Consider the following 12,978-nt stretch of genomic DNA (forward strand, 5'->3'; position numbering starts at 1 on the left):
TTAATAGTGTTTACGGGGAGGAAATTGTTCATTTTTTTGTTTTTTTATTTTTATTTATTTATTTATTTATTGCATTACAGACGGCTTTTGAGATACTATAATCAGGTTTATTATAATTGAATTTACAACTTAGAGTACAATACATCCCCCACCCCTTTCACCCCCCCCCCCCAAAAAAAAAAAAAAAAAAATTTTTCGCGATAACATACCTGAGCGTGTTTGCTGGTAGTGTCACCTGAAGCTCGAGGCAGGAGTAGGAGATCGGGGACAGGAGCTGCACGTAAGACAATAATTATCAGTTTTCGTGTGCTTTTATTTGATAACCTTTTTAATATGTGGGCATATATATTTATACTCGCTTAAAACGCATGACTGTTCACTTGTAAACTGTTTTAGCTAGCACGTTTGACCGCTGTCACTGTCATACAGTTAGCCTTAGCTGCTAGCCTGCTAACTGTTAATGCTGTAAAGCCAACATTTTCACATTAGTTCGACAGCAGACACTTGCTAGCATAGATGCTAACCAACACTGGGAACAGACGAGTTCTTATTTTGGCGTAAATAATAAGTCGATAATGTCTTGTAAAGATCTGTTTTGAGAAGTCATTCATGTCTTCTGAATGAATTTAAAGATCAACTGTTACGTTTTCGAGCAAACCTTGTTAACTCTTCGTCCCACACTTGAGGAGGAAGTTTAAACGTTAGCTTAACTGACCAGTTTTAATATGTTATTTGGCACAAATTTTATAGTTAGTTAAATGATATATTGGTAAAAGAATACGTGTCGGTTGTTAACCACGTTACGAGCTACAGACCAGTGATCTGCTTAACATCAGTTCAGTTTTCAAGCAAAAATTGTTTGATTGTGTTATGACGTTTCACAACACGTAGAAGAAGAACTTTAGGTTAAGAAATTAACCCCGGTTCTCTGAAACATGAGTGAGGTATCTCACTGTGGGACACGCCCCCAGACGCTGCCCCCAGACGCTGTCCCCAGAAGCCCTTTTTCATTACGCCAGTCCTGACTGGCACACAGAGGTAACGTCTGCTCCGTAAGGGAGGGGCTTCCTCCCGCTATAAAAGCTTGACATGACCATCTCTTTTTAGTCTAGGTAAGCGCACCTCTTCCTCGCTCCAGGCAAGGATGGTGGTCTGGTGAGATACCTCACTCATGTTTCAGAGAACTGGGGTTAATTTCTTAACCTAAAGTTCTCTTTCAACATTCGTTTCGGTATCTCACTATGGGATATAGAGACTCCCGTATTGCCAGACAGGCTTACCTCGAAGACCCTTTAAGAGTTCACACAGACACGGTGCCCACGCTCAACACTGTGTGAGACAGTGAGGGAGCAGTGACATCCAAATTGTAAAATCTAGCGAAAGTATGGGGTGTCGCCCAGTTGGCGGCCGCACAGATGTCTTCCACAGAAGTGCCCCCAAACAGAGCCCAGGATGCAGCCATCCCACGAGTGGAATGAGCACGCAAGCCTGTAGGGGGTTGTAACCCATTGCTGCCATATGCCATTGCCATTGCATTGGCTCCCGTAATCCAGTGGGACAATCTCTGCTTAGTGAGGGGCTTCCCCCCTGTGGGGTGGGGCCCATGAGACAAACAGCTGCTCAGATTTCCTGAATCCAGCTGTTCTATCCACATAAATGCGTAACGCCCACACAGGGCAGAGAGCGTGAAGCCGCTCGTGCTCCTGCAACGAGAAAGGCGGCGGGCAGAAGGCCGACAGTTCAATGGGGCGGTATGACCGGCCCGGGTTGAAGACCTTCGGCACAAACGCAGGGTTAGGCTTAAGCAGAACCTTAGAATTCCCCATCAGAAACTGCATACAGGCTGGGTTAACTGACAACGCCTGGATGTCACCCACGCGCTTGGCTGAAACCAACGCAAGCAGCAAAACCGTCTTAAATGACAGCATTTTCAACTCAGCTTGCTGCAGCGGCTCGAAAGGTGGGCGCACTACAGGTAAATCCCATGGAGCGGTTAGGCTCCTGGAGACTGGGCGGAGACGACGTGCGCCCCTCATAAACTGACAAACGAGCGGGTGCTGGCCCACCGTTTTGTCCCCAAAACCTATATGACACTCCGATATGGCAGCCAGATAGACCTTGACTGTGGAAAAAGCCAAACCTTTATCCAGCAGCTTCTGTAAAAAAGTCAAAACAATGGGAATGGGGCTCTGAAAAGCCACCACCCCTGCTGCCGCACACCAGTCCTCAAACGCACGCTATTTGCCATCATGGTGTTAATGACGTTCTGTGGGAGCCCGGAGGTGACCAAGTTCAATCTCTCACGGGCAAAGCCCACAAAGCCATGCGCTCCGGGTGAGGGTGGAAAATCTCCCCGCACGCCTGTGACAGAAGATCTCTGCGCGGAGGTAGAGGCCGCGGCTGGCTGCAAAGCAGCTGAAAGATTTCTGTCAGCCAGTGTTTCCCAGGCCACCGGGGTGCTATCAGGATGAGGGAGTGGCCCCCCTCCCGCACCCTGGCAAGAGTGGGAATGATCAGCTCCAGCGGAGGAAACGCGTATAGAAGGAGGCGTGGCCATTCATGCGCTAACGCATCCAAACCCAGTGGAGCGCTCTGATCGGTCAGAGAGTAAAACATTGGGCACTGAGCGTTTTTCTTCGACGCAAAGAGGTCGATCTCTGCTCGGCCATATTTGTCCCATATCAGGGTCACTACCTCGCTGTGGAGTTTCCAATCCTTGTAGCGAGGGTGGCCTCTGGACAGCAGGTCTGCCCCCCTGTTCAAAATGCCTGGCACATGAGTAGCTCTCAGCGATAACAGGCGAGAGCTGCTCCATACTATCAGCCTGTGTGCCAACGTGTGCAGATGACATGAGCGCAGACCACCTTGTCTGTTGATATACGCCACCACTGTGGTGTTGTCGGTTCTGACAAAAACATGTTGTCCTCTCAGAAGAGGCAAAAAATGTCTAAACGCCAAAGAGACCCCCAGGAGTTCCAGGCAGTTTATGTGAACCGATTGCATCTGTAAACTCCATAAACCGTTCACTGTCCTGCCTTCGTGCGTGGCACCCCATCCTGACATGGAGGCATCCGTAGTGACAACCTTCCTGGTTAACACTGTCCCCATGGCAACGCCCGTGGTCAGGAATGCTGTGCGTTTCCAAGGACGCAGAGCCTGGACGCACGCCAGCGAGATCAGGACGTGGCAGTGACCGTGACGCGTCGGACTCAGTTTGAGTGACGCAACCCACCGCTGGAACGGGTGCATGTGCAGACGGCCGAATGGGATCACCACCAGCGCCGATGCCATCAGCCCAAGTAGTCTCAGACATGGTCTGAATTTCAGCCACGCCCCCCTGCGGAAAAGTGCCAGACAAGCCCGAAGAGCTTTCACCCTTTCCACAGAGAGACGTGCCCGGAACTCGACTGAGTTTAGGGACAAGCCTATGAATGTGATGTCCTGAGTTGGGGACAAAACGCTCTTTTCCCAATTTTTTGTGAAGCCAAGAGCAGCCAGGTGTGAACCTCCTCTTGAGACTGTGCTGCAAGAAGCCAATCGTCTATGTACGTTGCTAGGCACATCCCCCTCTACCTCAGGGGAGCGATGGCAGCCTTGGTGCATTTCACAAAAACCCGTGGACTTAGAGAAAGACCGAATGGGAGCACCAGACATTCGTAACATTTCCCTTGGAAGGAAAATCTGAGGTATTTTCTGTGAGGGGGGGTAAATAGGAACGTGAAAATAAGCGTCCTTTAAGTCTATGGAGACGAACCAGTCTCCTGGACGTATAAACCGTATTAGAGCTGCGTGCGTCAGCATTCTGAACGTGTACTGTCTTAAGTATCTGTTCAGAGCACGCAAATCTAGTATTGGCCGCAGACCCCCGTCCTTTTTCGGGACGAGAAAATATCTCGAATAAAAGCCGCTCTAGCTTTGCTCTGGTGGCACAAGTTGAATTGCTCCCTTGTTCTGCAGGGTGGAGATTTCCTCCTGCAAAACACGAGCCCTGTCTCCCCGGGCCTGTGACTGCAGTATCCCGTTGAAACGCGGTGGGGTGGAGGCAAACTGTCTGTAACCTCTGATTACAGTCTTCATTACCCAGTCCGATGCCCGACACATCCTCCACTGCGGTGCTTTGTTCGCTAATGGGCCGAGTGGCGTTAGATTTGCAGACCCAGAGCGCACCAACACTCTGGGCTGCATTGCAGCAGGGCCTACTCCTCCTGTGACAGCGAGAGAGGCTGCCTGCCGTGGAGCACTGACGCCCTCTTGTGGCGACACGTGCATTTGCCTAGCCACATTCTGTCCCATTATTTTCACTTTTTTTATTGTGCATGTTTTTAATGGCTGCGCCCTCGGCTCGGAGTCTGGCTGCACGCCGTAACAGAACTTTAATGAACTTATAAGGGAGGAGGGGAAGTGTGTGTTTGGGCACTGGTGTGTGCTCAGGCACTGGTGTGTGGCACCAGGACCCAGCTCTGGCTCCACTGAGCTCTCGGCAGGTCCTGTCCTCCTCCTTTTGGCGTGGCTGTGTGCGGGGCGCTCCGGCACAGTCTCTGCACGTCTTTTGAAGAATCCTGAACATGTCCGCATCTGCATTGGCGGGGACAGAACGTGTCCTGGAGGGGAGGGGGCAGGCGTCTGGCTGAGCCCGTTTATCCTCCCCAGTGGCTGCGCTCTAGGTAGCGCGCCTCTTCTTCTTGGCGCCCAGAGTGACCGGAGGGTCCGCTGGTTCCCTCGGAGTCACACCGGGGGCAAAGGGCTTCTTTGCCCAAGCGCCCTTGAGGTCCGGCGGTTTCCCGTGAGCGCGGTCGCTCGGCTGCAGCTGACGTTTGCTGATGCGGTAAGCTGGCCAAGCTGTCGCTTGAGCGAACGTCTGCCGGGGTGCAGGGGTTGGAGTAGGAGGCACTTTTCTGGGGAGGCACAGCTGCAGTGCTTCACCTTCTCGCTTCCTCTCCTCACAGCGTTTTTGCATTGTGGCCACAGCCGGGCCGAAAAGCCCTTTCGGATCCACGGGCAAATCGAGGAGTTGAGCCTTTTCCTTTTGAGGCAGACTAGACAAATTCAGCCATCTGGCTCTCTCTTGAGAGACCATCAGGGCCATGGCTCTTCCAGAGGCCTGGACAGCGCACCTGTGGAGATGCAGACAGAGGTCCGTCACCACTCACAGTTCTTCCCACAGGTCTGAGGTCGGTGTGGTCGACATGTCCTCCTGTAATTCCACCTGGTAGGCAAGGAGCAGCGACGACACATTCAATGCTTTCACCGACAGTGCCACCGATTTATAGCCCTTCTCCGTCATGGATGACTGCAAACAGTCGGCTTTGGACGGCAGGGTAGGGCCCGCCGTAGTCATGGTGGACTTTTGGGTGGGATGGAGGTGGGACGCCAGGAGAGGTTCGACCAGAGGCAGGCGGGAAAAAACCTCTTTCATCCATGTCAGCCCAGTCAAGCGCCGACCCTCCCTGGACGGGGTTCTTGGCGGAAAGAGGATTACTCCATGACCGGGTTGCCTCCTCCAGGCATTCCGGAAAGCCCGGCAGCAGCTGTTTGGTTGAAGATTTTGCTCTCGGGAGCCTCTTTCCCTCGTAGCGGGACGTGGTGGTCTCCGTTAGGGTTTCAGGCCACTCGATGCCCAGCTTTGCAGCTGCTCTCCTACAAACGTCATGCAGGTCCACCGTTGCAGTCGGGTTTGGAGAGCCGCTGCACGTGCCACCCGAGGCCATCGGCTGAACAGAGAAGGGTTCGATATCTCCCCCGTCCTCTTCAGAACCGAGGCTGATAGACTCGTCCCCAGAGTCAGAGTCGACTCCCGCGAAGTCACCGAGCTCCAGAGGGCTGGCTTCCTGCTCGTCAGGGTCGGTTAACGGGGCAACAGCATCTAGCTGGTCGCCCCAGCTGGTGCCCATGGGGATGGTGTTTCCCTGGTCACTCTCAGTCAGCTCCTGTGGTGGTGGGATGGTTACCCCCATCACTGGGTCTGTGGACGACAGACTAGCTTGGCGTGTTAGCCTGCGCCTTCGAGTCTTGAGAGACAGGCGTGCACAATGCTCACAGCTGGCCGGGGATGCTAACGCGTCCTGGGCATGTTGCAGCCCAAGACACGAAGCACAAGCAGCATGGGTATCTGCCCCGGAAATTTTGCTACCGCATGCGCACAACTTGGGTGGTAGCTTGTCCGTCTCCATGGTGAGGAAAAACTTCAAGCTCCGTGTTTGTCAGCTCCGATGGAAAAACGAAGCGATCTGCAGCTAGTATGGCGGCCAGCTGTAGCAGCTACTGTTTGGTGACAGCCTAGCTGGTTTCTCAGATAGCTGTGCAGTATCAGGAAGCGTCTGGCGACCGAGTGGTTAGCTCGCTCTGTGAACAGTAATGCTAGCCCTTTAGCTACACCTGCCGTCTGAGAGGTTGCTTCTGGGAGCGAGAAGAGGTGTTAGACTAAAAAGAGATGGTCACGTCAAGCTTTTATAGCGGGAGGAAGCCCCTCCCTTACTGGCACACGGACATTACCTCTGTGTGCCAGTCAGGACTGGCATAATGAAAAAGGGCTTCTGGGGACAGCGTCTGGGGGCGTGTCCCATAGTGAGATACCGAAACGAATGTTGAAAGAGAACCAAGATACTAGACGCAGTGGACTTTAATGATTAACAATAAACAAAAAGAGAAATATAAACACTGAGGTCGCACAGTACTAAAGATGTGGTCTTTTGAAGACCACATCATTAGTATTGGGTTTAGTATAGGGTCTTGTTTGTCCATTCACACAGCTATTGAGTAGAAAAGCTTTGATCCTTAACTTAACTCAAACAGGAGGGAACCCCAAACAGTAACCAAAGCTTGAAGGTCAAGGGGTAGTGGAATGAAAGACTTTTGAACAAAGACAAAATTATCAGCTTAGTTATTATTAGATTTGTATTGGAGACACTGTGGTTTAATATTTTGCTGCTGGGTTATCTTTCTGTTGCAGCGAGGATGTCTTTGAACGACGAGGGTTATGTGGTCCGAATCAGAGGACTTCCCTGGTCCTGCACACAGGAGGAGGTGACCAGTTTCTTCTCTGGTGCGAACACACACTCATCCCATTTAGACAAGAATATAATATTAACTTTTGGTTTTGACTTATTATGTCTGATCAGTTGTTGGTTACTCTTCTTTTTTTTTTCTTTTTTTTTTTTAATGTAACGGCGCTGAAGGAGACGGCTGCCTTACCAGTGTCTCTTACGCACCCGAGTGTTTCTTTCTTTCTTTCTTATCGTTTTATTCCTTATTATATATATATATATATATATATATACTAGGCCTGTCGCGATAAGCAATAAGTCAATTAATTGAACGATAAGAAAATAAGAGCACGATAAGTTTGCCGGCCGCGATAATTTTTATTAGTCCCCCCTTTACCATAAACTGTGTATGACAATAGGTTTCACTATGGAGTATTTCGACTAAACGCTCTGGTTTCTTGCGGAGTGATCTCTCTGGTGTCATACTTGACTGCAGCATGTTGCAGCACGAGCCGGTAAGCCGCATTTGTTTTGCAGGGCTGCCAACACGCAATGGCCGTGAGACTTGCGCATTTAAGTGGCTTCTCACGCTCTCGCGCTAAACCTCCGATTCTCATGCTGAAATATGTAAATAAGTCGAATGGAGAAATAATAGATGCAAGCACCTCCTCTTTTATCATTTCGCTGCTCCCCACATGTAAGCAGAACACACACATCTAGCTTACGACGTCAGTACAAAGCCCCCACTTCCTGGTCTACCGTAATAACCCCTGTAATCCGCAGGCACATTACGCAAATAGAGTCAGCCTATATACTAGTGTTGTGCGATGTGTCTAACTTTGTGTGTGCGATCCAGCAGCTCAGTGCGCGTGAGAGTGAGCGTGAGCGCAGAGGGAGGAGAAGAAGAGCTTATGAGGAACGAGAGTAGCAGAAGAAGAAAAGGTGTGAAGAGAAGAGACGGAGCGGTTAGGCAGAACAGTCAGGAAAAACAATAACGGTGCGTTATAATAAAGCCGTTTCTCAGCACAACCGCTGTTTCCTTTTTTTTATGGTGCTCCACGCCGTGAGCGGCGAGAGAAGAGAGTAATTGGGAGTTAACCCCGAAGCCAACTCCACTTCGGCCCTGGAGAGGACGGATCTCCCCCGTGTCCTCCGACTACTATCGGCGGATAAGAAGCGGGAATGGTTAACACTAGCGTATTTGACAAAATACACATTAAGAGCAATGCCGGCTAATCGAGAGGTTTGGGAGGATTCCCAGTGGGCTGCATTACTTTTGGGCCGGCGTCCCGGCTTATGTGAAAAAGGCGCTTTTATTTATTTAGTTTATTGATCTTTGAAAATGTGTACTTGCATTATTATTATTATATTAGTTGAGAATGGTCTCAAAATGACACATTAGCGCTTTGCGCAATATTATCGTTTATCGCGATAATTTCTGAGAAAATTTATCGTACAGCTAAATTTGTTATCGTGACAGGCCTAATATATACTATTGAATATTTTGAACTCTAGCATGGCACTTGCACGTTGTCTTGTTTAATAAAGAGAGAAACTTTTTGCATGGAAGACTAATGTCGGAATGCAGCACAACGTACCGACAGAGCTGAGGAGGAAGTACAGAGGCTGCAAGTCAGGATCTAAGCTAAAGGCTTTGCGACGACGTTTTAAGCCAGTGATCCCCTCTGTACTAATGGGGAACGTCAACTCACTACCTAACAAGATGGACGAGCTGTTGGCACTGAACAATCAACGCAGTTATCGCGAGTGCAGCTTATACATCTTCACAGAGACATGGCTCACTGATGCGATACTGGATGCTAACGTGGATCTACCGGGTTTCACTGCTGTGAGAGCTGACAGAGACATGAACGCCTGCGGTAAGAGCAGAGGTGGGGGACTCATCATATATGTGAACAATTGTTGGTGTTGCCCAGGACATGTCTCAGTGAAAAAGGAACTGTGTTGCCAGGACTTGGAACTGTTAGCCGTTAGTCTGCGGCCATATTACTTGCCGAGGAAGCTTAGTCACGTGATCGTGCTCTGTGTTTAAATCCCGCCCAGCGCGGAAGCATCAGCTGCCTGTGAGAAGATACACACAGTAACAGCAAGGCTGCAGACAAAGCACCCCGAGGCGTTTATGGTCATATCTGGGGATTTTAATCATGCTTCCCTGGACTACCTTGGCCTCCTTCTACCAGGCTGTAGACTGTCCCACAAGGAACAACAGAACAATAGACCTGCTGTACTCCAATGTGAAGGATGCCTACAGAGCCACCCCCCTCCCCCCACTTGGAAAGTCTGACCACAACCTGGTATACCTACAGCCACAGTACACCCCCCTGGTCAAAAGGATGTCTAAAACCACACGTTCAATCAGGAAGTGGTCACCTGAGGCAGAGGATCCTCTGAGAGACTGCTTTGACATCACTGACTGGGATGTACTGCTGAGACAACATGGTGAGGACATAGAGGAGCAGACTCACTGTCTGACGGACTACATCAACTTCTCGCTGGACGTAGTCTCCCCCAATAAGACTGTCCGTTGTTATCCAAATAACAAACCTTGGATAACACAAGATGTCAAAGCTGCCCTCAACAGGAAGAAGGTGGCTTTCATGAACCATGACAGGGAGGCAATGCAATTAGCACAGCGGGAGGTGAAACAATGCCTGAAGGTGGCGAGGGACACCTACAGAAGGAAGGTGGAGGATAAACTGAGTGAGAGCCGTATGAAGGAGGTCTGGGATGGTGTCAACACCATCACAGGCTTCAGATCAAAGGCCATAACAGCGGGGAGGACAGTGGGAGAAGCAAACAGGCTGAACATCTTCTTTAACCGCTTTGACCAGCCCACAGTCCCCCCTCCCCCACTGCAGTACACAACCTCCCTGACTTCATCCTCTGTGCAGCTCCCCTGCCAGCCTTTACCCCTCACCCCATCTCAGCACCCTCCACACATAACAGCAGAACAGGTGAGGGGAGAATTGAGGAAGCTCCACCCATGGAAAGCAGCAGGCCCTGACAGAGTGCCTCATGTCTCAGCATGTCTTCAACCACAGTCTACAGCTGGGGAAAGTGCCTACCCTGTGGAAAACATCCTGTATTGTTCCAGTTCCAAAGAAAAACCGCCCTGGTGAGCTGAACAATTACAGACCGGTGGCACTTGCATCCCAGCTGATGAAGACGATGGAGAGGCTCATCCTCAATCTCCTCAAGCCCCAAGTGCAACAGGCCCAGGACCCCCTACAGTTTGCCTATCGCGTAGGTGTGGGTGTGGAGGATGCTATTCTCTACCTCCTACACCGTGTCCAAGTACATCTGGATAAGGGGAGGGGCACAGTGAGGATCCTCTTCTTGGATTTTTCAAGTGCCTTCAACACAATCCAGCCCCTGATGCTTCTGGACAAACTGAGGGAGATGCAGGTGGACCCCTGCTTGGTGTCCTGGATTGGTAACTACCTCACAGAGAGACCGCAGTACGTCAGGCTAAAGGACACCACATCTGACACTGTTATTAGCAGCACAGGAGCACCCCAGGGGACGGTGCTGGCCCCCCTCCTCTTCACACTCTACACCTCAGACTTCTGTTACAACTCAGAGCTGTGTCACATCCAGAAGTTTGCAGATGACACAGCCATCGTGGGGTGTATCAGGGATGATGGAGAGGACGAGTACAGGAATCTGGTCAGTGACTTTGTCACCTAGAGTCAGATGAACCATCTCCAGCTTAACACCTCAAAGACTAAGGAGCTGGTTATTGACTTCAGGAAGTCCAGCCCACAACCACATCCAGTGACCATCAGGGACGACAAGGTGGAGATTGTAGACAACTACAGGTACCTTGGGTTGTGGCTGGATAACAAGCTGGACTGGACATGCTGTACAGATCACCTGTACAAGAAGGGCCAAAGCCGTCTGTACTTCCTGCGAAGATTGGGATCTTTTAACATCTGCAGGAAACTCCCGTGGATGTTCTATCAGTCTGTGGTGGCTAGTACGCTTTTTTATGCTGTTGTCTGCTGGGGGGGTAACATGACAAAAAGGTGTGCTAACAGGCTGGAAAAACTCATCAGGCGGGCGGGCTCTGTGGTTGGCATGAAGCTGGACTCCCTGGTGACAGTGGTAGAGAGGAGATCACTAAAAAAACTACTGGCTATTGTGAATGATGCCAGTCACCCTCTGCACACTGTCATCAGTGCACAGAGAAGCCTGACCAGTAACAGGCTGCTCCTCCCCAAGAGTAGGACCAACCGGCTCAGAGACTCCTTTGTCCCCCGAGCCATCAAACTGTACAACTCTGCATTAGGCAGGAGGGGGAGAAGGAGGGGGGGAGAGAGAGGTGTGCAGTCCGCCTGATACAACACATGCACAATAACCCATACAAACAGTTGCAATAACTTATACGTGCAATAGTGAACTGGGAATCTGTACCACCTCTACTGTGTGCAATGCTTGTTTATATTGTTTTAATTGACTTATCTTATTGTTATTTATTGCATTCTATTTGTGCTTTTCTTGCACCTTGTTGCCTCTATTTTGCTTTGTACCTGTATATATTGTGTCTTGTGCATGTCCTGCTTTACTGTTGGTGTTGTATTGCTGCTGGTACCCTAATTTCCCTGAGGACTCTCCAAAGTAATAAAGTATTTCTATTCTATTCTATTCTATAAACGTATTTGTTTAAAACTGTCTCCAGAGTTGTATACTTTGCAATATTAAACTTAGCAGCATTATTTAAAGATAGAAGAACTTGGAATTTCAATTGTTTCAGACTTTTGTCAAATTACTATTTTGCTTTATCCTGTGTAAGAAAAGCTTTTATTGGTAGCATAAAAGTAATCCAGTTAACCTCACTGACATTAGATTACAATGAGTCTGCCCCATCCCTAAGTGCTTTACCAAACACAGTATTTTAAGATCATTAAAAAAAATGTCAAGGCCTGCATTATTTATAAACAGCACCAATCTTATTTATGTGTAGATTGTGACATCGTGGGAAAAGTAAATGGAGTGTGTTTCACCTACTCTAAAGAAGGCCGACCCAGCGGTGAGGCATTTATTGAACTGAAAACAACAGAGGATTTCAAGAATGCTCTTGCCAAGGACCGTAAATACATGGGACACAGATACATAGAGGGTGAGCAGTTCATACAGTGACAAGAGAGTGGCAGACATCTGACTGTTGGAGTCGTAATCTCTTTTTATGTACTGTTAGTTTTAAAAAATTATGTTTAATTTAGCATAATTGTTGTTTATTTGTGACATTGATTTACACTCCAGGTGGAAATTATTCTGGCAGTTTTGTCAGGTAACCACAGAAGCAAAAATGCTGCTTTATAATTTCAGATTTTATATATTTAAGTTTTCTACAAGTTTGTATGTAGGTTGTACTAAAGCCATCATATAAAGGGAAAAAGGCTTTGCGTTTGAATTATTCTTTCAACTGTCAAACGGGATGTTAGTGTATGTTTTTGTGTCTAAATCAGTGTTCAAGTCGAACCGTAGCGAGATGGACTGGGTGCTGAAACGCAGTGGTCCTGCTGATTATGACAGCTGCAGTGGCTGTATGCTGAGGTTAAGAGGACTACCCTTTGGCTGCAGTAAGGAGGAGATTGTCCAGTTCTTTTCAGGTACATGGGCACAAAAACATTTGCTTTTTATCTATGTGTATTTGTAGTAAATTTTAATACTATATTAGTTTTTGTATACTTAATTATTTATGCTTAGTTTTTTGCAGTTGATACCATGGTCTAACTGTGCTGCTGTGAAAGCAAGAATTTGAGCAAAAAATTTAACAAAATCATTAAAAGCAACTTAAACAAGTAAAGTGTCTTAGAGCTGGATAGTATTTAGTAAAGCCCTATATTTTTATACAGTCTTTAACTTTGAAACATATGTGATTTAGTCTAATTAAATAGGGCCAAGAAATGATTCTTATTTAGTCTTTATTTAAAAAGGCTTACCTTATTGTTGCCTCCAAAAGTTACATTAT

General features: G+C 48.5%; 1 protein-coding gene and 1 pseudogene across 4 annotated transcripts; one reads left to right on the forward strand and one right to left on the reverse strand.

Moving 5' to 3' along the window:
- The first annotated feature begins 220 nt into the window (after positions 1-220).
- Positions 221-12,815, forward strand: LOC121638467 (heterogeneous nuclear ribonucleoprotein F-like). 4 transcript variants are annotated; one of them, XM_041983294.1, is made up of 4 exons: positions 221-280; positions 6,950-7,042; positions 11,968-12,123; positions 12,473-12,815. In XM_041983294.1, the coding sequence occupies exons 2-4, from the start codon at positions 6,955-6,957 to the stop codon at positions 12,661-12,663; spliced, it is 435 nt and encodes a 144-aa protein (XP_041839228.1). In that variant the 5' UTR covers positions 221-280; positions 6,950-6,954; the 3' UTR covers positions 12,664-12,815. The 4 variants fall into 4 exon arrangements, with proteins under 4 accessions (XP_041839228.1, XP_041839218.1, XP_041839236.1 ...); XM_041983284.1 differs by lacking the exon at positions 221-280 and adding an exon at positions 460-557 and having other exon boundaries at positions 12,473-12,813; XM_041983302.1 differs by lacking the exon at positions 221-280 and having other exon boundaries at positions 6,899-7,042; positions 12,473-12,616; positions 12,724-12,755.
- On the reverse strand, positions 1,569-4,575 carry LOC121650179 (annotated as a pseudogene).
- Positions 12,816-12,978: the final 163 nt, after the last annotated feature.

The sequence above is a fragment of the Melanotaenia boesemani genome, chromosome 1 (genome assembly GCF_017639745.1).
Source record: "Melanotaenia boesemani isolate fMelBoe1 chromosome 1, fMelBoe1.pri, whole genome shotgun sequence".
Classification (NCBI taxonomy): domain Eukaryota; kingdom Metazoa; phylum Chordata; class Actinopteri; order Atheriniformes; family Melanotaeniidae; genus Melanotaenia; species Melanotaenia boesemani.